We start from the raw sequence: 24,000 nt of genomic DNA on the forward strand, positions 1-24,000 counted from the left end.
GCACTTCTCTCTTCATGAAAATGGAGAATAACAAAATCACAGACATTATCCGTGAAATAAACTGTCTGTTCTGACATTTGGAACGATCCTGTTAGTTCTCGGTCACTTTTCCCACAAGACTGTCGACTCGTCCTTAAATGCGAAATGGAAACTTTGTTTTTACCACGAAAAACTTTTAAAATTGTGAGATGTCAAGACGCAGAAAATTCTTTCAAAATACGTAAACGCGTGTGTTGACAACAGGTGAACTTCCTTATAACTATGTACTATACTAAAAGAGATTTATAAAAATGGTGTACAATAAATTAAGTATTTCGATAGTCTGTTTTCGTCAGTGCGAAACGATTGTCCGGAAGTAGTTGAGAACAAAAATTTCAGTCATTAATTTTTTTTTAGATAGATTTTGGACCAAAATCCCCATAAAAACTTTCTTAAATATAGGCGATGCTTGATATGAACATATAATATAGTGTATTTTGATATTTTCTGTTTGAACCTGGGAGATGATAGTTTAAAAAATACGTTAGATATATAAATTCTCACGGTGTGGTTAATATAAGATTTTGCAACAGTAAAGAGATAATTACTAAGTAAAAAAAGTTTGGTTGCTTCTTTATGGCTTCCTTCGATTACAAAAGGATTATATAATAAAAACTCTCTATCTCTACTAAAACGTTTGTTTGAATTTAATCTTGGAACAAATTCCATCTTCTATGGTTCGAGATGATTTAAAATTATTATTCGAGTTGTTATTGCCGTTTAAAGTTGTATTTCCAAACGTGTAAATGAGAACATTGTAGTTTTTTTGATCGAGTGATCTACATTCTCTTTGAAGTTTATCTTCGCACAGAATCGCAGCAAAGAACCAGCTGCAGATACGGAACCAGGGTCGTGTTTTCTTCGCCGGAAGCCGGCGGCGACGTCGCCTTTGAGGCGAGGCGGGAGTCGCTGCATCTGCGCGACAGCTGTCACGGGCGTCGTGTCAGTAAGTCCGCGATCTCCAAGAGGCATCTCGGCCGCCCGCTCTTCTGTCGGGCTTCCGTCAACACCCCGGAAACCTTTTGTGGCCGACGCTTTCCGTCACGGCTGGGGCGTATGCGGCGGGTGAGATGGGACGATATATCCCCCTCCAAACCCTATCATTTCCACCAACGAAAGAAAAGAATTTGAAAGCAAACAGCGGGAAAAGAGGTTAGTTACCACCTTATCCAGTGACAATCTATGCTTTCAAAATTTCTGCTAATACAATAATGGGATTAGTTTTTTTTTCATTAGTAAATTATCAGAAAGAAACATAACTCACTTTGCTGTAGGCCTTTTTTTTTTTTTGTTTGGTTTATTTAAAATTTTGAATGCATAGCAGTATTCCGAGATTTCTGCTATTAACGAACATTGCACCATGAATAAAAAAAATATTTTGATATTAACTTACTACTTTAACTTGGATTACGTTTTTATGGAACCATAGCTGAACAAGTCCACTAACTTCAATTTCAAAAAAAAAGGCATAAAGTCTTGTCAAGTCAAGTCTCAAAATGTGAATATCTGCACTGCGAGCTGAGGCCAAATATTTAAAAGATCCTGACTTAAGTATTTAATTAACTTCCTTTCTTTAAATTATAATACTATTCTTAAATAGTATAAGTAAGTTTCACGCTTATATTATAAGCAACCCTCGCAACATCCTGCATGGACTGATCTCGCCAAGCAACTGAAGACCGCTATCTGGATCACCGGGGCAGGATTTGATGCATATGTGTGTACATGCATATACTGTATGTGTACATATGTGTATGTATACTGTACTGTGTACATCCTTTGTGTGTGTATATATGTATCTACATCTATTTATATGCATATTCATCTATGTATGTATGCGTGCATGTGTATATGCATATATATGTGAACATATATGCATATATGAGTGTCCTCTTGAATATGGGGGGGTTAGTCCACAGAGTTCCTGCGCACGTCCTAAGCCTGGGAAGGTTGACGTTATCACTTACACAAACCCGCATTACAAACATGCCCTTCGCTATGAACAGGGGCGATAAACTATAAGATATCCGGAGGGGGGCCGTAGAATTACTTATATCATTTCAGTTTCACAGTTTTGAGGGACAGTAAGGGACAAACAATTTTACTGGGCCCCCTACCCACTACTTAATGTACAATTGTTCAAAATCCAAATTTAAAAAAAAATCTAAATACTAAACGTTACCATGACCATAACTGTACAGGAGATCTGCGAGTATCGCATAACATAACTAGTGAAGGGTCAAATCTCAATTTTCTCGAATTCGATTCTCGAATCCGAATCCCAGAGAGTACCTAGAATTCACCCCTCGAATCTGAATGTACGTTTCGAAGGTCAAAAATAAAATAATGCACAATAAATGGTATATATTAACTATGGTGATGAAATGTTCTACATTTTAAATGGTTGTTTCACAAACTAAGATTCCAGAAACAATATATACTGTAATTTTATTTATATAATTACATGTTAAAAGTACAATATCTTGGGGAATGGTAATAGGAAATGTACGAAAGAAAAAAACTGACTCGGTAATCTTCAGACTTAATCAGTATTGATTTTTTTTTAAATTTACTATATTTTCTCTAATTTTTTCTTCGAATCTTTTTCCTGGAATATAAAATCCTTCGAATACTTAAGATTTGATTATATTTGAGGATATGATTGGCCCACCTCTACGTACGACAGGTTTTCCAGTGGATTTTATTAGCAACAGACGTTTATGTTATGTCCTACTGTAAGGGTAAACAAACACACTAAAAATAATATTATTCGAAACTTAACACCCCCTCCTTGGTCCCCCTTCCACACCCTATCGACGGCCTTTCCCGCTGCGAGGGGCTTCTAAAACCAGGCATTGAAGAAACCAATATTAGTAACAAGATATAGTAAAGTTTCAGAGTCTTAGCTCTGATCATTTGAGCGAGTCAAATATCGCTGAGTGAAATCTCAACGCCAAAAAAAAATATATATGCTAATTTCCTACGGCGCGAAGTCGCGTGTCGGCGGCTCGAGTTATGCGGCCGTCGTGATCTCAGGCACCCTCGTTACTTGTTTCTGCACCACATGCCGTTCCTTTCCTCGCTGCACGCGCGCCTTGCCCGCTCGCCAGCGGCTTCCTGCGACCGGCCTTGTTCTCGTTGGGCGACCGCCTCGACGCCGCTGCACGCAGTCGGGGGCGCACAGGCCTCGAGCAACTATCCACGCGCTGATCCCATTCGTTTCCCAGTTAGAAACAAGTAAATGCAAAATAAGGTTTTAAGAACGTAAATATAAAACCCAACAGAGAACAAGCCTAGATCAGCTGACGTCAAGTAGATAAACCCAACGATGAACCTAAACAAGTATTATGGACAACAATATGACGACAGCACTTAGAAAGACATTCAAACATTCCGTGGAAGGAATTTAGCCAGTAAAAAAATAATAACAGTGGGCTAACAACGACGAGACAGTTTCTACAATATCAGTAAATGAAAACGGACAGCAAAACCTGGACAACGCAGCACATATACGAACACAACGATGAAGATAAACAGATAATGGACATAACAACGATGACAGCACCGAAAAACACAGGAGGTTTCTTATGACCAAACAGTTGCGACGTTTCGGGAACTGGCATTTTTCCCCATCATCAGGCACAAACAGTGCAACACCTGCAATGGCGTACGTCCAAGAAACTGTATTAAATAAACATTCCCCAATTGCATTAATCATTTAATCATTTTTTCGAAACAAAACTTAGACTAAACCGGTAAAGTGCAAGATGGACTCGCACAAGGGGGAGTTCTGAGTATATATATATAGTAGTATACGTATAGTATACGTATGAGTATAATCATATGTCGGACATAAATGTCAAATACCTTGATTTCCAGTTCATAGAAAACTTTTGAAATCACTACTTTAGATTACCTGTTTGATTCTTACAATTACTGTCCTAAAGTAATTAATTAAAGGACAGCCATGTTTTCATCGTGATTGCTGTAAAAGTACGTAAAATTGACGGTTAAAAAAGTATATAATACATGGAATTAAATGAATTATTATTGTGATTCGAGCTCACACGTGGCTATACGAAGGCAACTTCGTGATAAAGTAAAATGATAACTCACGAAAGTTACGATCTGGAATCTAGCTGCTAGAAGGAAGCACGAAAACTTGCGTGTGAAGATTTAAAGCTCACGAGCTGAATATTTTCGTAATCTCTTTATTACAACGATAAGACTACTGTGAGTCGTATGCTGAACCTTGTATAATTTTTAGGTACGTAATTGGAAACTTAGGATGGTGACAGAAAAAAAAGGTAATATAATCATATCAAAAAAGTTTACATAGTTTGTATCAATGCAAAGAGAAGACACAAAAAATATAACACTAACTGGAAAAAAAATTATCAGACGAAATATTTTATGTTGTTTGAAAAGAAAACAGTAAATTATATACATTTCATGTAAATATGTATTTTTTATTTTTCTAATGAGAATTGGGGTGTATATCCCTTCATTATAAAAAAACTAACATATAGACCTATGTATATACCTATATTAATTATTTTAATGTAGTTAAGCACTCGTGTGTGTCCAGCTAAAAAAAACAGTTATATGAACTAAAACTTGTCAACAAATAATACTAAATAACATTTACTTTTAAAAATCATATTTTATGGTAGATAATTAGTTATAATGCAACAACTGCCATTCCGAGTTCTTGCAACAGAATATTGGTGCACTGTAACCGCAGCAATGAGAGCGGATAATCGCGGCTTCTGAAATACGCTTCCAAATGACGTGTCTCGCGATTTCTCCGGCAATTAACCGGAACATCAGTTGGGACACCCGCCGCAGCCCAGCCACCCGAGCGCAGCTGCTGCGCTGCTCATTTCCCCCCTCTACCGTGAACTGGCTTCAGGGTTCGGCTGCGGTGGACGCGCGTTCTGACGGAAATGAATTCGTTCAGAACAGCTCACATTTGTTTCGTCAGAACATTGTGGTTTCAGTGGAGGCGTGTTCTGATATCAGTTTGCTTCTTTCTACCCACCAGCGAAGATGGAACCCATAGACGATGCGTATTTCCTTGAAAGTCCGATGTTATAGTATTTATCAATGCGTATTAAAAAAATGAATATATTAATGGATTTTTGGCTGCGGCAGACGATAAAGGAGAGTATCAAATGCTCTTACAAGATCTTTTAAGTCAACCAATAAAGTTTAATGAGTAATTCAAAATGACACAAAGTTCGTATACTATAAATTTTTTCTTGCATATTCCACAGACACTTGTTTTCAAATACAAGAATTATCAATTTTTCGACATCCGTTGTAATGACCTATTTGATTAAACTACAACTAACACACGGACGTCATAACTAAATGCGAAAAATCAAACTGTTTTGAACCACCAACTGGTTCTGACGTGTTCGTGCGAAATCTGCAGAGGCGGTTTGCAAGCAGTGTAAAAACTTCCATTTCATTCGCATTGTTTGATTGTACCGACAAACTCGTCAGAACACACATCCACTGTATCCGTAACCTAAGGCCGAGGATAGGGGCATCTTTTTTAGTTCTTTCAATTCTAGCTGTGCTCTCTTATTTGGTATTCTTTGCTCTAGCTAACCCTCTGGGGGTTATTTTCGAATAACCCGCTCTTGCGCGGGTACAAGAGAACGACAAAGACGATCGCCACTGGGACTCGTGGCTTGGAGCAAGACGTTAAGCCACACACAGTGCATTCGTTCGTTTCGTTCGCGGAGTCTACTCCGAACACACTGCATAGCTGTCACCTTCCGGATCAAGAGCTTCCAAGTTTGAATACTGGATAAGAATACTGGTGAATTATTCCTTATTGCGTATCCAGGTGAACTTTAAAAATAAAATACTTGAATAAAGAAATGAATTAGGTTGTGTTTATGATGCAAAGCTGTATAATTACCACAATATATTTTATTTTGAAAATTTGTTTAAAACTTTGAGAAACATTGTTCCGGTGAGCAATTGTTATGTGTGACACATACAATTGCATTTTAACGTTAAAAAAAATTAAAGTAAGCAGTTGCATGTGTTTGTGATTTAAAACTATACAGTTGCCAAAATGTTGTTTATTTTTCTATTTTTTAGGTATGCATTATAAAGCTTTGATAGGAGTAAATGCTCCGTATAACGTATCCAATTGTATTTTAATTAAAAAATTTAAAATAAAGTAAGCAGTTAAGTATGTTTGTGATGTAAAAAAGTACCATAACTAAAATATATATGATTTTTAAAAAATATGAAGAGTAAAACATGAATATAAACTGGATATGCAATTAGGAATAATTATCAAATATTGTTTTAAAAAGCAAACATAGTGTTAGTTACAAAACAGTCAAGCATTAATAAACCAAATAACTGCTGGTTAAGTAAGTGCGAAAATTAATTAGACTGACATCGAATTGCGTAAGATTTTCGCGGCCATTGTGAGTCCAGTGGTTGTTAGTAGGTGAAGATGACTGAGGACGGGCGGGGCCCTGAAGATGACTGCTTAAGGACGTGGCGAAACGTCTGTTGCCGCAACCAGCGCTAAGCTGCTCCACCCCGAAAGCCAAGATAACGGTTATCTGGACTTCAGCGTTGAAGCTTGCCACACACTTTCTGCCAGGGTAGCGTGTCCGTCAAGTCACTGCAGACTATCCGGTGCCTTGCGCCTGCACGTCGTTTATATGTTTTGTATTTAACACATTTATTTATTAGTTTATTTAAAATTCAAACGAGGAATTTCTTCATTTCCGATTTTTCTATTATTTTGATGGATATTTGGTTTGAAATCCTTAAAAAATACAAATGAATTTCAAATGTAGTGTTCAGTTCGTATAATTTCTTCCTTTTGTTTTATTTTTCTACTGGTAACTATCACTGACCAGCTACACTGGCTATTTAGATGGTGGCGGTTGGGCAAATTATAATATAATAAATATTTTATTTATTTTCATTATATTTTGGCGTAACATGAGTTGTCCAGATTTTTTTTAATTTGCACAGATTATAAAAAAGATCTTCTAGTATCAATTACCCTTTGATTAAAAAAATAGTTACATATATTAAATAAAAAGAGTTTTTAAAAATATATCATATACAACCTGTTCCCTGCTTCATTAGTCGGTAAAGTGGGTTTCAATGTCATCACGAACGAGAAACCACAGTTTTAAGACGCAGCTCGTTCAACGACATGTAATGGAATTCACGCGCCATCTTTAAACTCGTTCTGTATTCTGCAATTTCGCAACAAAACCGTCAAAATTCTATTTCAACGATTGCTTACAGGTAAAAGTTCAGAGTTTATATAAATATATACATTTCGGTTTTACTAACGGTTTCCCGCTAGGTCATTATAGACGGAACAAATCCACACAAATATAGTAACTTAGTGAAAGAATCTGCCATGGTCTATCTGGTAGGGTATTGTCCCAGTGTTTGCATGGCGAACGAAAGAAACGATGGAAAATCGAGACAATGCCTGAACCAGAATTCGAACGCGGGTCTTCCCGAATACGAGTCCAGCGTTCCGTCTCTGCACCAACTATCGCGGCGTGACGCTCATCTGGCGAGCCCAGCCTCCCTCATGACTCATCTATGAGCACCTGCTCAGCTGGTCCGAAGTGGCTCGGAACCTCACTTCATTCTTGAACGGTGAGACGTATTGTAACTTTCTTTTCAACCACATGGAATCCAACGGTTTTTTTTATCCTGCCTTGCATCTCAGGGCGAAGCATTTGGACTTACACACGCGCCCACATGGTCTATGCCTGATTGATTAGTGCCGGAACTGAGATATCCTTACCACGATAAGGAAATAACTCGACCACCGATTGGCACAGATTTTAACCGTAAAAGTTAGACCAAGCATTTCGTTATATATATATATATATATATATATATATATATATATATATATAATGAATCACATAAACACTTATTTAAAAAATAGATCATACTCAAAACTGCATTTATACACGGAAATGCGAATATCATAAAATTTTAGTTAGTTGAACTGAAACCGACTTATTACGAAAATAATACGTATTTCCTAAAGTATAATGATTTGCAAAACCGAAAACTGTGTTAGTTAGTGTGAGATGAAAGATAAAAAAACACGGATTGGGATAAGCCTAAATTATTAGCATCTCAAATTTAAGTGATGCTTTTATTCATTAACTAATCGCCTCTCTGAAAGATGCAACTACCCAATGAGCACACAACCGCTTGACACGTTAAAACTGATACGAGAGTCAGGAGTCACGGATGGCTAACTAGGCAACACTGTGTGGAGGAACTTACCGGTTTCGTCTTCTTCAAGGCTCCTCGGCGTCGTCTCGGATGACCAAAGACACGATGTCGACGACGAACGGGCTCGATTCACCGGCGACCACCACTGAAATCGCCGAGTGTTGTCACGTGCTCTAAGGAAGTCTCGCCGACGACTCGAGGCGACCGGCCGCGACAACGAGCGAGGTGCCACTGCCGGCCGGTCCCGCTCCGGGCGCGCGCGTCGCCGGGTCCAGCCGCCAGGGGCGCCACGCTCCAACATGGCCGTGACCTGGAAACAGAACTTCTGGAAACCTTTCTCCCTGCCTTGAGCTGGCGTGCGAGCTCTTCGAGTGGCAGGACGTCAACACGAACCCAAGACCAACTCCCGAGAAATAATTTTATGTCTCTTTGAGCGCGTACAGGGACGTTGCAAACCCGGATTTAAAAAGAAGGAAGGGAAAAAAAAAACAAGCGAAGACAGAATAAGGAAATTATAGCAACTTAGCTACATAAGGTTACAGAGAGATTATAGTAGTACTTAGTGGACAACAACAATGTACTACATTATTCCCCTTATAGCCAGACATGCCTGACACAGAAGCCACAGCAATTGTATTTCCAGGAAGCTTATATTTAAAATAACGATTCCATTCGCGTACGGCCTGACCTGGCCACTGGCGTGAGCGTGAATGGGGAAGCTGACTTGATGTCACCCAAACTGACTTAAATGTATGAGCTCCGAGTCGGCGATAGAGGTTCGTAGTCGGCTACTATCTTGAAGATTACATCGCCTTACGCATCCGTATGTCGTACCGCCATCCTGTTACTTTCTTATCTTTCTGCTTGTCACGAGTTGAACTCAGAGATTTGTGGAATTTTTTTTGTTTTGATTATAGACAATAATTCAATATGTCTGACTCTAGATAATTTGCATGAAATATTGCGATGCAACTGACACTCTCTCGAAGAGGTGATTTCTATGTTAAGAATGTGAAGGAACACCACAAGCACCTCCGCCTGAGCCTGAAGGAAGTTTTCTACAAGTGAATAATTCCCGACTCAGCCGGAAACTGAACCCACGGCCTCTGGCGCACCAGACACTACTCCCAGCCACTGGATGAAACCATCAGACGGAGTTAAATATGCAGACGGATTTATAACAGGCTGTGGGTTACTTAAAACTGTCATTTTAATACGTTCAGCAAAACACTATTTACGTCTATGCGTGTCGTCTATTAAGGCAGAAAAAAAGTTAAGAAATACAAAGCAAATAAATGCTTCGGTTGAAACTGATATCTAGTGCACGTTTAAATCCCATAAGATTAGTTTACTAAACGGAGAATTCTAGGAATTGAACGTAGAAAGACCATGAATCCGACCATTCCAAGGTACGACGTGGCACAAGAAGAAAACACATTCATTCAACCTTAATTTTCATGGATTTACTACCAAGATGATTTCAATTTTTTTTTTTTTTTTGTAAAATAAAATAAAAGGATTATATAGGGATGGTAAAAATATGGTGTTCAAATAATCACCCTTCATAAATTAAATTTTCACTGCATGTTATTGTTTTTTTTTTATTTTTAAAACTATGCTGTAATTGGTTATCAATGATGAGGAATTAATGAGATCTGCAAATTTACAGCAAAAAAAGCCGCCTTGTTGAAATTTATTAGGAAAGTCAATTTGAAATAAATTATCATAAAATATCAAAACCCATAATTTGGTGGATAAATATGTTTCAATTTTTTGGTAGTACATTTACTGGAGGATACTAATAAGTAGCAATATGAAATTATTTTCTTATTAATAAATTAATATGAAAATATCAAGTGAAAGATTTCTTTTAGCCACACACATGTATGCTATTCTTGTGGATACTAACCACTCACCGCTCGTTTACGAAGCGAAAGGCAGGCAGGAATATCTAACGAAACAGCCGATAGTGCTAGGTGTTTACGTACAGTAGATAACATGCTGATAACCGCGAGAAAAATTGACTTCAGTCAGCCTTGCCCGGCAACCACGTGAAAGGTCGTACTAAAAGTATCTACTCGAAAGTTGCCCATATTTTATTACCCTGCAGGTAATCATACTTTCTGTACCTTGTGTGTTCTTCCACCGCGTGTCAAAATTTACGTATGCTTGGATTTCCACGTTATTGCAGTTACACGAACACTTTTGAAAGGTCTGCCCGCTTTGTGTATACTTCCGCCACACGGCAGACGTATCCAGCGGGCGCGGACAGAAGAGGATAGAGGAGGACAGAGGAGGACGAAGGAGGACAGAGGAGGACGAAGGAGGACAGAGGAGGACGAAGGAGGACAGAGGAGGACGAAGGAGGACAGAGGAGGACGGAGGAGGACGGATGAGGACGGAAGAGGACTGAGGCGGACAGAGGAGGACAGAGGAGGAGATGATCCTAAAATGTTTGCAAGTAGGAAACGTGTTGGACGTTGCCGTGAGTTGGCTGATTTCTGCGGTATACTCCACACACTCCCCCCCCCCCCCCCGAACAACAAACAAACAACGCATTCCGTCACTCTTACGTTCCACCGTTTCCCCCCCTAGCGTCTGTTTCTAATGACGTCAACAAGACGCCTTAAGGCCCTCGCATACACGCATGCGGCACACACGCCGTGTGCCGAAGCTTAAGAAAAAACCACGACATTTTAAAACTGCTAAGATATCATAGTGGTGTCTGTTTGCGAAAAGCATTTAAGAATACGCTGAAAATTCGAATGAGAAGTTCTGTTTTCGTGCTTCCATTTCAACGTGTATTTTTGGAATAGATGAAATGGCTAAAACGTGTGTTTTCAGAAAAAAAAAATTTTAGGAATTAAACGTCCTTTAGAGATTTTTGAAAACACTCGAGAGATTTGCGTTACTCCTTTATTTTCATTTCTCAGCCATCTAATGTTACCTCTCAAATCTTATAGTTACCCTATGCACGACGAGCGCAGCATTGCGCTTAGAGGCGGTACCGCGATAGAAGCACCAACACCCGAAACATTATCACAGATACACCCATCTATACCGGCCCCTTTAGTTTCCGTGGATCTTTGTCCCCTTGGATGCAGGCAAACAGTTCGACTTAGAGGAGAGACGGGGCAAGTCCAACTGGGAGCAAAACATTCCGCTACGGCGCGGCGTGACGTTTCTGCAACGACCTTCTTCAAGCAGTGACTCGCATCATGTAAAATCGGTTTTATATAGTTAATTCAGTTAAATGCTCAGGAACGCTGGTTCTAACATGAGTCATATTTGCCAAAGAATATGAATTAATATTAAATAGTAATAATATCAATTAAATAATATATGACAGGATTTATATAAACGATGACCACGTTTAGAGTTTTCTATTATTACTCACAACTATTTAAAGACATTTAAACATTTTAGCTCTTGGTATACGGAATTTGGTAGGAGTAATTTCGTTAATTGAATGGAAATGCGAGACGACGTTACTGCGTTTGCGCAGAAGTCTCAGAAAACTCGAAAAAATGGCGGAAACATGTGTAGTAACATATACCCGTATATCGTCACTTTGGAAATATAAGGGTACATAACAAACGTAATGGTATGCCAAATGAAACTTTGTGATAGTGAAACTACACTGGGATGTATTTGGTAAATTAAACTAGTCATAGTAAAAAATGATTCCCAGTTTTTAATGGCCAAAAAAAACTGGCTTTATAATTATTATAATACATATTCTCCTCGATATATACCATCGATGGGTAGCGTAATGACCACATGACCAAGGAAAATTATGGAAACAATTTTACTCTTAATAATGGATTATAATCGCCATTGGCTGATGTACATGTTGGTTCGTTATCAACACTTTCATCCAAGGCCAGGAAAGAGAAGCATATTCTCGTCAAAATCCATGCCGAATAATTTCAACCACTGTCAGCTAGGCGTCTGTGTACTGTGCCATGTGTATTATTAAAATACTTAACTATTTTGGAGCATTCTGAACGTATATCATTATAATGGTATATTATAATTACTACTTGTTGTGTGTAAGAGAAACAAAATTTAAAAATTATATTTAAAAGAAAATATTTGTCACATAAACTTAAGCCGACAGCGCTCTTAGGTACATATTTTTATTTTTATTTTCTTCAATTCTAGTACGTCCCATTATTCAACAATGCTACTTTTCGTATCACATCTGTACCTTCAACTCAGAAAATCCTTATCATAGAATTCAGATTTTAGCTTAATCAAACTCACTAAAATGCCGATGGTAGCTAGTTAACACATAGGCCTATTAAGCTGAATTTACACTTACAAATTAGACCTAAGCAAATATATCTTCTGATACATTATTAACCCCGTAGCTACTAGAAACTCAATGGCTACATACATTAATAATATATTAAATATTATGTACGAACACAAACTTAGCAAAAATGCGTTATTTTAGCGAAATCACCTATAATCGACGTTAATCAGCCATTATGCCTACTGAGCCTTTATTTTTCCAAACAAATTATTACCAAAATATAAAATTAAAACAATGCTATTAAGCTAATTAAAAATATCAAACTGCGCGCCATCATGGTAAATAACCAATCGGAACGCTCCCATCCTTTGAGATTTAATAACATCTGTAAATCTTATATTACTCAAATTCATACAATATATCTACAACTTTATATAAATTCAAACATAATTTATAGTTCCAGTGTAGGTTTACGAGAGCACATCTTACAGAATCGCTGGTGTGGTAGCTATTTATTTCATTCAATTCATAATATTTAAACTTCATAGCTGGATTATTCAAGTTAGTGGACTTAATAAAATTTTGATAATTGTATTGTTTGCAACATAGTATTTTTTGGTCTATTCAACATCATCAACATGACATTGCTTACATTGGGTATTGTATTTTATACTAGAGTCCTACCTATTATAGATATAGGAGATGACACTGTACACTGCAGATTTATTTCCTACACTATTCTATTATTTAGGCCTTCTAAAGTATACTTCAGCTGTACCTATACAAAGACTGCATAGTTCATGATACCAAAGATTATGTACCATTGTAATTTTCTCAAGATATATATCGTGTGCAAAACAAGCATATAAATTTACTTCATCGACAAAGCCATATTCCAGCGCTTTTACCCAAGAACGTTTTTGTTGTGATTACTTCAACACTGCTTTGTTGACGACTTCATCAATGTCCCTACCATATTAGGATGTAAACTTATAAAAAGCTCTTTAAAATGTTTTCATATAGCTGACCTACGCTAGTGCTTGGTTTTTATTATCTTGAGTACAAAACTAACCTACTATAAAAAACGATACAATAATGCATTATTGATAACTACCAGTGCCCGCGACTTTGTCCGCGTGGACTTTGTTGGGGCGTATTGTGACTTTCTGAGATAATATGGTAGATGCACAGTTTTAGGTTATTCTCAAAACACTCATAACCAATGGTATATTAAAGTACTTCTGCGTAAACTATATTTTTAGTTTTGTCTTCCAGCAGAAGTAGAAATTAATTTTCTCCCGAACCAGATCTTGACAGAGCAACATATAGTTGCCCGGGCGAAAAACATTCTTGGCGTAAATCGGCCTTATTAATTGTTACCGCAAACGATACCTTCACCGGAAATTGAATTCGCTTAAAGTGAAAAGGCAAATCCGTTGGTATCATAGGTATGCGAGGTATCAGCACTGTTTGCCCTACTGCTGGACCAGTCAATACTGTAGCACCAATCACGTTATCGCGAAGGAATTTTACTTGGAGTCTGGTTCCGTGGTTTAAGATTCCTTAGCAGCACAATTGGACAGCCAGTTTTTAATTTGAGTGAATGTGAGGGAAGGCCACTCGGATTTAAAGAATTTAAAAATTATTGTGGATAATGTACCGCATCTTCTTGATCCATTACTTTATCAATGGACCTGTAGTTCACTCTATCTCCTGGAAGTTTACCCAGTATCATGTTATTGATGTCGTCAACGCTACTGTTTCTAGCTGCCAATATTGCCCTTTGACACATCCACTGGTAGTCTTTGTTTTCTATATGGACTACATCTGGGTACACTTTAGAGATTATGTCTTCAATGCTAGTCATACATGCGTGTGCAATACTTAATACTTATTTGGCTACAACACTAATACTTACATTTTAAATATCGCGATATCTTTTGAATGAAACGTCCGAATTGAATAATTCAAAAAGTTCTAGAAAGGTATTGAATTCGTCTTGAATATTCAGTAATTTATTTTGATAAGGATTAATACCAAGGTACACAATAAAGAGTTTTTGAAGCGACGGCATTTTAATTATTTAAAAAAATAAAAGAAAACACTAATTGTGAGATAGCTACAATAGTTAGACATATGATTACGCGATATTTTTTGAAGACAATTATATGTTCTGCAAAGTGGTAGTACATTGTTTTGTTCTATAATCAATAGGTTTCGCAGCGCACGCCGTGTAAGAATTTTGTCGGGTCACGTTTTTACACTTTAGGTTACCTTATTGGACTTTTAGTAAGGATCCCTAATGTTATTGATAATATAATTCCTCGATAAATGTACTATCCAACACTGAAAGAATTTTTCAAATCGGACCAGTGGTTCCTGAGATTAGCGCGTTCAAACAAACAAACAAAAAAACAAACTCTTCAGTTTTATAATATTAGTATAGATTATTAATGATGCGCCTAACCAAAGAAAAATATTTCACATAACATGCTAATTAAAAACTAGCCATTCCACCATAAATTACATCCATGTTTCAAAATGTGAACCATTACAACTACAGTTACAACAATACATGCATTCTCTCGTGACCATTACACTCATTACCCCACATATCCATTAAAATTGTAAACCCTACTAAATAGGTTACCTATTGTATAATTACTATCAAGATATTCAATTTCACTTATTTTCAGTTACTATTATAGTTAAGTTTTATTACTTCATTCCTACTCATATTACTTATTACTTTACTCCTAATCATATCAAAATCACTTTTTTCACTCTAAAACACACACACTATCATTAGTATTTATTTTCATGACAATATTCAGTTACAGTGTGAAATGTTGTGTTGACCATCTGGTATGCATTGTATTGCTGAAAAATATTAAAATTGTTTATACAATTTCTGTTATTTACTTTGTCTCCGGTGTGCTATTTGTAAGACATATTAACTACATCCTCAGTACCTACTTGTGAATTGCTTTTGTTTGTTGCAGGTATGTGAATAATTTAGAACATTAGCTTACATTGAACTCCTTGGATGCCCTATGTAAATTAATAGCTATTTGATCAATACTCGATGTAACTGTGCTTTTACTTAGAATGCTATTTCAATTCAATTTAAGTGATATGTATTAATTAAGAAAGAGTTAATAAAAATGATTATTGAAGGAAAAATACAGTAATGTTTTAACAATCTTAAATTTCAACGACATGAAATGTCAATAATAGCATATCTGATGCTATCAATAAGCAAATAATATGAATTTACATTTTTATATCATACATATCTTTCGAAAGCATTGGCACTTCATTGTGCAATAAAGTGTAAGCTTTGATGCTTTAAAAAATTAGTGTTTACATGTTAAATGTGCCATCGTTATATTCATGCTACAAAACATAAATGAATTTATTTATATACTACAAACATATGTTTATTTTTATGTGGCATGGACTGGAAAAGATACATTCACCCACTTTGTATTACATACAAACTAACCTGATAAAAAGTTAGGAACGGTACAAGGATAGCTTTTCCAAATATTTTTTTATGAGGGGCTGTTTGTTACATACAGTTCAGTTAACTATATCCAAATGGTAAGAGATTACCTTCGACCTTTAAAAATTGCTTAACATGCACTTTTTTTCAAAATGGCTTCAAGAAGTTTTTTTTTCCTTGTATGTAGTATAATTAAATAATAAAATACATATAACAATATTTTCATAAGTCAAATAGCTGCTGACTCAGCCTGAATAATTGAATTTGTAATAATTTGTAATTTTTTTGCTGTGAGGTAGATCACTACTAACTACATGTTGAACTTTAACGTAACATCCTGTATATAACATAATCGTACAGAAATAAATGTTTTAGAATCATTTGAGTGTGATGTTGGAGTAAATGTGTTCTATACTGTTTCTAAATAGAGGCTTTTTATGGCTTGCATAGTCTTGCCCCAGTATGTATTGACTTTCCTTAACTTATGCCATTAAAATTCACTTTCGAGCTACATGTGATCGAATTCTAGCTATCAATAATATATATATATGCAATGAATGCGTAAAATATGTTATATGCTTACCTTGTAATGTATGTAATAGGAAGTGATATATGTTAGTGGAATTTTTACGGTTTATAAGTGCGGATTTATTTGTTTTCTGCTATTAATATAAATTTGTTGTCATTAAAATATTGAATTTCAAAAGGGTTTCCATACAAATACACATAACAAATTACAAACCTCACAAGAAATAGTATGCGTTGTCACTATTAATTGAAACTGACACAACCCGATTTACAAGGACACACGATAAACCACTTTTTTTTAACTTAATATAAAAAATACATACATTTCAATTTTTTGTATTATTCTTAGAAGATATAATAACTGTAAGCAGGCGTAATATAAACCATATTAAGGGAGTAAATGTTTTTTTTTTTTTTTTTTTTTTTTTTTTTTTTAGTTTTTCGAGAAAAAAAAACATTCCCTACTTGTATCCCTTGGTTCGATTCTGCCCATTAACGAAATCAACCTATATTAAATCAGCTTGGAATTAATTCATGCAAATTAGGATGTTGCGGTTGGTTTATCACCCGCAACGTGATATGATTCTAACGATGTTTTGTGAGTTATACCTTGGATGTGACACCACCAGCAGAACATCGAGGCGCTTGTAGTTGCCTACCCCTCAAGCATGATTTATATGCAGCGACTCCAAGGTGCGCCCGACGTGCGGACATGGAGGGGGAATCGCGTAACAAGTCACCTGACCTCAACAACCCTACACCCCTACCCCCCTGGAGGCGGGGAAGTAACTCCATGTTTCTGGAGGGTTCTTACACGAAGTCGATATCTGCCGAGGGAGTATATAAGGGCCAGGTTTGGCCTACAGTCTTCGGAGAGCTGAGGAGTAAGCTTTCACTACAGACTACGTCACCCTGCCGTCACGCTGCCCGTCATTGCGTCATCTAGCAACACCACTCTTCACGACATAACAACGACCTGAACATTGGACTAAGCCTCAAAACACTCATTCTTCAAGTGAGTTCGGACTTCGCCCGTTCAGCGCCAATGTGCCAGCAGAAGATAGCCGCAGAAGAGTTAACTCATTTAGTTACTCGTCGACGCCACTCAAGGGAGCGAGTAAATTCTGAAAACCCACTCAGCTGATTTACGACCTTTGGGTAGTAGCAAGTTGCAACCAAGGTATAAAAATACTCACCGACGACTTTGTTTTGTTTGCTCGTCGAGAGAGTGCGAGTGAACGAGTGGATGAGAGTAATGCTAGAAGAGCACGTGTCATCAGAGCTATAAAGAGGACTTAGTGTGTGTGACTGGGACAGTGGCTGACACATTAAGGCATAGTGATAATCACCCAACTTTGACTTACAAACACTGGACTTTGGTGTTCGACGAACTGGGAAAGATTGTAGTGTGACGAATCTGAGTCACTGACAGAGCTACGCAACGGGAACAACGTGGAGAAGTTTACTTGATGGTAATTCTCCTTGACGAGTGTGACAGGTCGCGAGAGCCGACGAGTCGGAAGAGCGAGGTGTGGCTGCTCTGTCGCCCAGCTGTTGGAGTCGTCCTCGGAGGCTGGTGTTCTGCACCCGGTCCGTGCTGAGCGTCGCTGAGGAGGAGGGCGCTACATGGCAGGCCCTGCAGTGGACCCTCGCTCTCAACGATCTCTGAGGCGAGTGTCGTATCGACCATCAAAACACGAAGTGGCGTAACTGCAAAAATGCCGATGTTGAGATATACTGGCTACAGACATATCTTTACGTGGTCTATCATGTCACGAAGTGGCGTAACTTAATTCCCAATGGTTTTGAAGATATAATGCTTTTTCATTTCGTCGTAAGTGTTTTGGAGACTATTCAGCAAAACACGTACTGACTTAAGTTAACTTACGCCTGTTCGTGTTTTCCGAAAAAAAAAATTGTTGACTATTTCTCGTTTTACACGAAGTGGCGTAACTACATGTGGGGCGGTCGGAAAATGCAACCTAATTGTTTTGTTGCACAAAGATGGGAATAGAGGGAAAACACCGGAAGGAAGACTGATACCGCAATACCGCACTATCTATATACTGATCTGCACCACTATCTGCTCGTCTGTCCATCACAACACATGCTTTAGATGTAGAGCCCAGGTAAGCATTTTGTTAAAATATTACTTATTAGGCCTACAACCATAACTAACCCTTAACCACAGACGTGAAACTTTTGTGCGTATATACAGGCGTGAGGTCCCACGCTGCAAATAATGCTGACACTAACACAGACGTGAAGTCAGGTGTCAGATAACCACTTATCGCTCCGGCGGCAGAGAGAAGACTGAATGGTAGGAAGGTACTGAAGATCATGTGTCCACGAGGTTACTGGTTACTGATGGCAGAGGGCGTCAGAACGCTGTGTGGTCCCGGGGACCTCATGTCTGTGGTTAAGGGTTAATAAATTAGTCTGCATATAATTTGTACATCAAGAACACTTATGTTCACCTTTAAATGCATTGTTTGATAAACTGTTTATTAGTGAATTATTACTGCAGGTAAAATTAACTCTAGGCTATTTTGAAGTGGACGTTACAACATACATTGCAAGTTTAATTTTGTATATTTATAATACATTACTTATTGTATCTTACAGATCGACGCTGGAGTTTGCATGCAAGTAAGAAGTGGACTAAAAGAAGATGGACGCTTTAGTGAAGTGGACTGACGGCACCCGGAACGTGGTGAGATTAACTGATTTAATTCCAGTTGATAAGGGCAATGCTTTTAAAAAAGGCTCCAAAGTTAAAATGCTTTACAATAAAACATTTTATTTTGGAACAATAATATTGTTAGAAAACAGTGATTCAGATAGCATGTCTGATGAAGACGAACAGGCATTGGCCGAATTTGTGCCTCTTTCCCGCCTTAAGAGCAATAACAGAGATACCGAAGCTGATCACAACCCCAACACTTCATTTGGAAATACAGATATAGCCTCTAATGTAGACTTAAATTGTTTTGGTAGTGAACCCGATGACAGCGACGCGGATCCAGATTTTACAGAACTGTGCGAATTAAAAAAATGTAAACTAGTAGGTGTTCAAACATGTTGTTGTGGATTGCTTGTTTGCAAATCCCACTGGTCAAAAAATGAATGTGACCATATTGTTTTAACTGATAGCAGCGATGAAAGATTCATTGCTAAATCTCCAAAGAAGAAAAAGAAGAAACCCCAACCTAAGTTTGCAGAAAAGAATAATATTGATAATACAGATCCCATGCATTCTACATGTACTTCCAACGGTTGTAACTTAAAGATTTTTGCAGCTTGTGTGAGATGTCTTGAGTTACTATGCTTTAGACATTTTGAGGAAAGTGATGAGTGCAAAAACCATACAGATAATTTAGAAAAATTGGAAACGCTCATCGAAGAGCCAAGAGAGCCAGAAGATTTTGTTACAGAAGGGTCTGCACGAGAATTTCCCTTAGAAAAACGGTACAAAATAAATAGACAGAAAGAAAGAAAACAAAGGAGAAACACTGGTCACGGCTATACACAAGAAAAGTCTTACAATTTAGTTGCTCCAAGAGAAATTAAAGACCGTTGCATTGGTAGATTCTGTGAGAAAACCAAGAAGTCTTGTAGTAAATTTACAGATGAAGACAGACAAAATATTTTCAAGTCGTACTATGCTATGGGTAGTCTTCAATTACAACGAGAGTTCATTGCAAGACACATAGTGTCAGGGGCAACAAAACGCAAAACTACAGTTGGCGACAGTCGTAGAGCACAGTCAAAACAGTATTTTTTAACATTAAAAAATGAAAAAGAAGCAGTGTGCAAAAAGTTTTTTCTTAATACTCTTAGTATTAGTGAACGAACAGCAAGAACAGCTGTTGGAAAAGTAGCAGAGACAGGTGTTTTAGAACCAGAAAAGCGTGGAGGAAGACAGGAAACCCTAGCAGCTAGAGATGCAGATATTCGTAAGCGAATGACCGATCACATCAACAGATTTCCAAAAGTAGAAGCGCATTACTGCAGGGCTAATACAACCAGAGAATTTCTACATGATGATTTGAATATTAAAAAAATGTTTAACCTTTACCAAAGTGAAGATCCCAACGCCAACAAGGGCAGCATCGGGTTATACAGACTTATTTTTAGAAGTTTAAATTTAAGTTTTCATCATCGTAAAAAAGATATGTGTACTCTCTGTATGACTTACAAGACAGGCGATGGAGACACAAAGGACAGAATTAAACAGAGGTATGACCAACACATTGCGGAAAAAACAAAAGTTAGAGCAATAAAGGAAAGGTGTAAAGCAGCAGCAATTGAAAACAAAACTAATGTTTGTTTAGTATTTGACCTTCAGCAAGTAATCTTCTTGCCGAAAACCAACGAGAGCGCCGTATTTTATAAAAGACGCTTATCAGTGTACAACTTTACAATATATGACTTGGGAACCAAGGACTGTCATTGTTTTACTTGGAATGAGTCAATAAGTAAAAGAGGTTCATCTGAAATTGCTTCTTGCATATTCCTCATGCTTAAGGAGCATGATAAAAACAACGTAGGCAAAAAAGTGACTTTGTTTGCTGATGGCTGTTCTGGCCAGAACAAAAATAGTATTCTGCCTGCAATGTTCCTTTACTTTTTGTTCAATAGCTCTAACATTTCTGAAATTAGTTTGAGATTTTTTGAACCTTACCATGGTCAAAATGAAGGTGATGCTGCTCACAGTGCGATTGGCCATGCCATAAATCAAGCAGGCGATCTGTTTGTTCCTTCCCAGCTGGTACCAATAATTAAACTCGCCAGAAGGGCGCATCCTTACATAGTCCATCAAATGGAAACAAGGGACTTTTTGGACTTTAAAAGACTCTCCAAAGAACTGCGCATTCTCACCATTCGAGAGGATAACGAAAAAGGACAACCCATAAATTGGCCTAACATGGTAGAGTATGCTTTTAAGAAAGACCATCCTACAACAGTTTTTTTCAAGAACAGCCATCTTGATGAAACGTACAGGTCATTTACTTTAAAACGTGATGCTGACAAGAACCTGAAGATGCCCCTAGATCGTCTCAACGTTCTACCGCAGGCTATAACAAAAGAAAAGTTCAAGGATCTGATATCACTTTGCGAAGGACCTACTCCCGTTGTAAGGGCTGCAGAGTTTCAGAACTATTACAGGTCCTTACCTAATTAACTTTTCAAAGATTGTTGTCTAGAAGAGATGAAACTTGAATATCGTTATTAGTGTTTCTTCTTTGTTATTGATATTTTATCAATCAATATTATTTAGTTAAGATAAGTTTTTTTATCATTTTGTATGGTTTTTAAAGCTAAACAGTACTGTTTTTATTGAAATTGACATCAGGTTATTTTATTTTACTTTTTTTTAAAACAAATTTTTTATTTTATGAAACCAACAAAGTTGAGTATCACTAAGTGGATATTGTAGTTCTGATAATAATTATTTTGCCTAGTTTTTGTTGTTTAGAAATTTTTGTTTAAGAGTGTAGATTTTTCAATGTATACATGTTAGTTTCACTATAGTAAAAAATTTTATGTAAGCAGTTTTCAAACCTCTACTTTTTTAAAACCATAACATATTATGTGAAGCTACTCGATTAAAAATTTTTTTTAATAATACACTGTGTGAAGAAGGCCCAATAATTAATGCTGAGTGATTGAGTTATTTACTGCTAATATGATATACTTTCCTAATAACCTTTAGTGTTTGTACTAACAAACGATTTGTATTGTTATAAGTAATAAAACTTGAACATTTTTCATTATTTAAATGTTTTATTTCGCGGCGTAACTCTGCAATGAATGAAAACAACAAAACACGAAGTGGCGTAACTACAACATTTTTTATATTTTATTATAAATCTTAAAATATAAATTTGTAATAAATAAAGTAATTATAGGTAACCCAAGTCAGACATCTTAAATATATATAAAAAATTAAATGAAGGGTTTTCTAGTTTGGGATTGTGCGGTATAGCACTTCAAACATAGGTGCTTTTCTTATTTTTGCTCTCCTGAAAAGTTGGCATTTTACAGATACGCCACTTCGTGTTTTGATGGTCGGTATGAGGCATCACCCGAATAACAGAGGGGCTTAACTTCAGTGTCACTTTCATTTACCTCCGATCACATATAATATGGCAGTTTTATGTATTGTTTGATAAAGGCTAGATACGAGCTGCAATGAGTATTTGCAATTTTAATGTTTTCCAAGGTCTATTATTTTCGTTGAGTTAATAGTAATTGTCTTGTAAATATTCTTATAGTAAAAATACGTTTTTTTTTTTCTGAGCCATATTTAACGAGTTGCATTGAGACTCGAATAAGACCATTTGCAGTCATTTAAATTTTTGTAAAAGTATTGTAATTTAATATTTTTCCTTTACTGTTGAATAATAATTGTTTCGTGTTTATGATGATAATAGTTTTGATATTTGGTTCGTGTGAATGATAAAGTTTTTTTTTTGTTAACTTGGACATTTCTTTGTTTTAGTTATGCTTTATGGAGTACCCTCAGCAATCACGTGCTGCTGTAAATGTCTTTAAGAATATATGAGTGTTCTTTTGTTGTATTTTGTAATGATTTCAATAAACATTATGTGTGTTTCTTACAACACTGTTTTAGTGTTCGCTCTATTAACACCTGTGCAAATAGGCATTAAATATAGACTATGTGGGAACACAATGACTGCCGCTTCTGTGTATGATACTTCTCAGGATAAATGGAGAGAAAATTCATATTGAATCACTATAATGAGAACAATATCCTCCAAAAATAATATTACTGTAACCTCATTTCTAGGAATTGCTGTAATTTTCTTATTCTGTCTTCGCTACCTTTTTAAAAAAATTAAATCAAATCCTGGAAGATAGGGTTACGGGCCCCACGCACCTTCCTCCTGGCTATGTCCCTGATTGCAATGAAACCAATAGCATATGTTGTACGTACATAAACTCTCAGGAATAATATCAGTACCTTATTTTCTACTTATTCTTCACCAAACAAAAAATGTGCAATATGTAGACAAGAGTACATTCGAAACCTCAAAACACTCCTAGCTGAGCATCGTTGGCTCATGGTCTTAGGGGTGGATCCATATAACTGCAGTCCATTCATGAAAACAGTGCGAGAGTGTGAAGGTTTGCATTCTAACTTGCTACTAAATGAATGTGCGAAATGTCCATATATCTAGCTATATTTATCCTTATAAGGAGAGTGTTACAGTAATAACAAAAACATTCATGCAATATGTAACTTAAATTTTTTTGAAGGGACCTTATTTCTGATAGTTACAAAAATTATTGCTTGTTCATCACCAAATGAAAAAAAATTGTGCAATACAGAATAAACAGTAGTATAAAAAACCAACTTTATAGGGTATAAACTTCTATTTTT

At 36.8% G+C, this 24,000-nt stretch overlaps 1 protein-coding gene across 1 annotated transcript in view; it reads right to left on the minus strand.

Moving 5' to 3' along the window:
* Positions 1-8,602, minus strand: part of LOC134531267 (uncharacterized) — a 141,543-nt gene extending 132,941 nt beyond the window's left edge. Inside the window, exon 1 of the mRNA XM_063366959.1 lies at positions 8,353-8,602. Within this exon, the coding sequence (XP_063223029.1) occupies positions 8,353-8,602 (250 nt within the window). The remainder of the gene's footprint in view (positions 1-8,352) is intronic.
* Positions 8,603-24,000: the final 15,398 nt, after the last annotated feature.

This window comes from Bacillus rossius, chromosome 3 (genome assembly GCF_032445375.1).
Source record: "Bacillus rossius redtenbacheri isolate Brsri chromosome 3, Brsri_v3, whole genome shotgun sequence".
NCBI lineage: Eukaryota > Metazoa > Arthropoda > Insecta > Phasmatodea > Bacillidae > Bacillus > Bacillus rossius.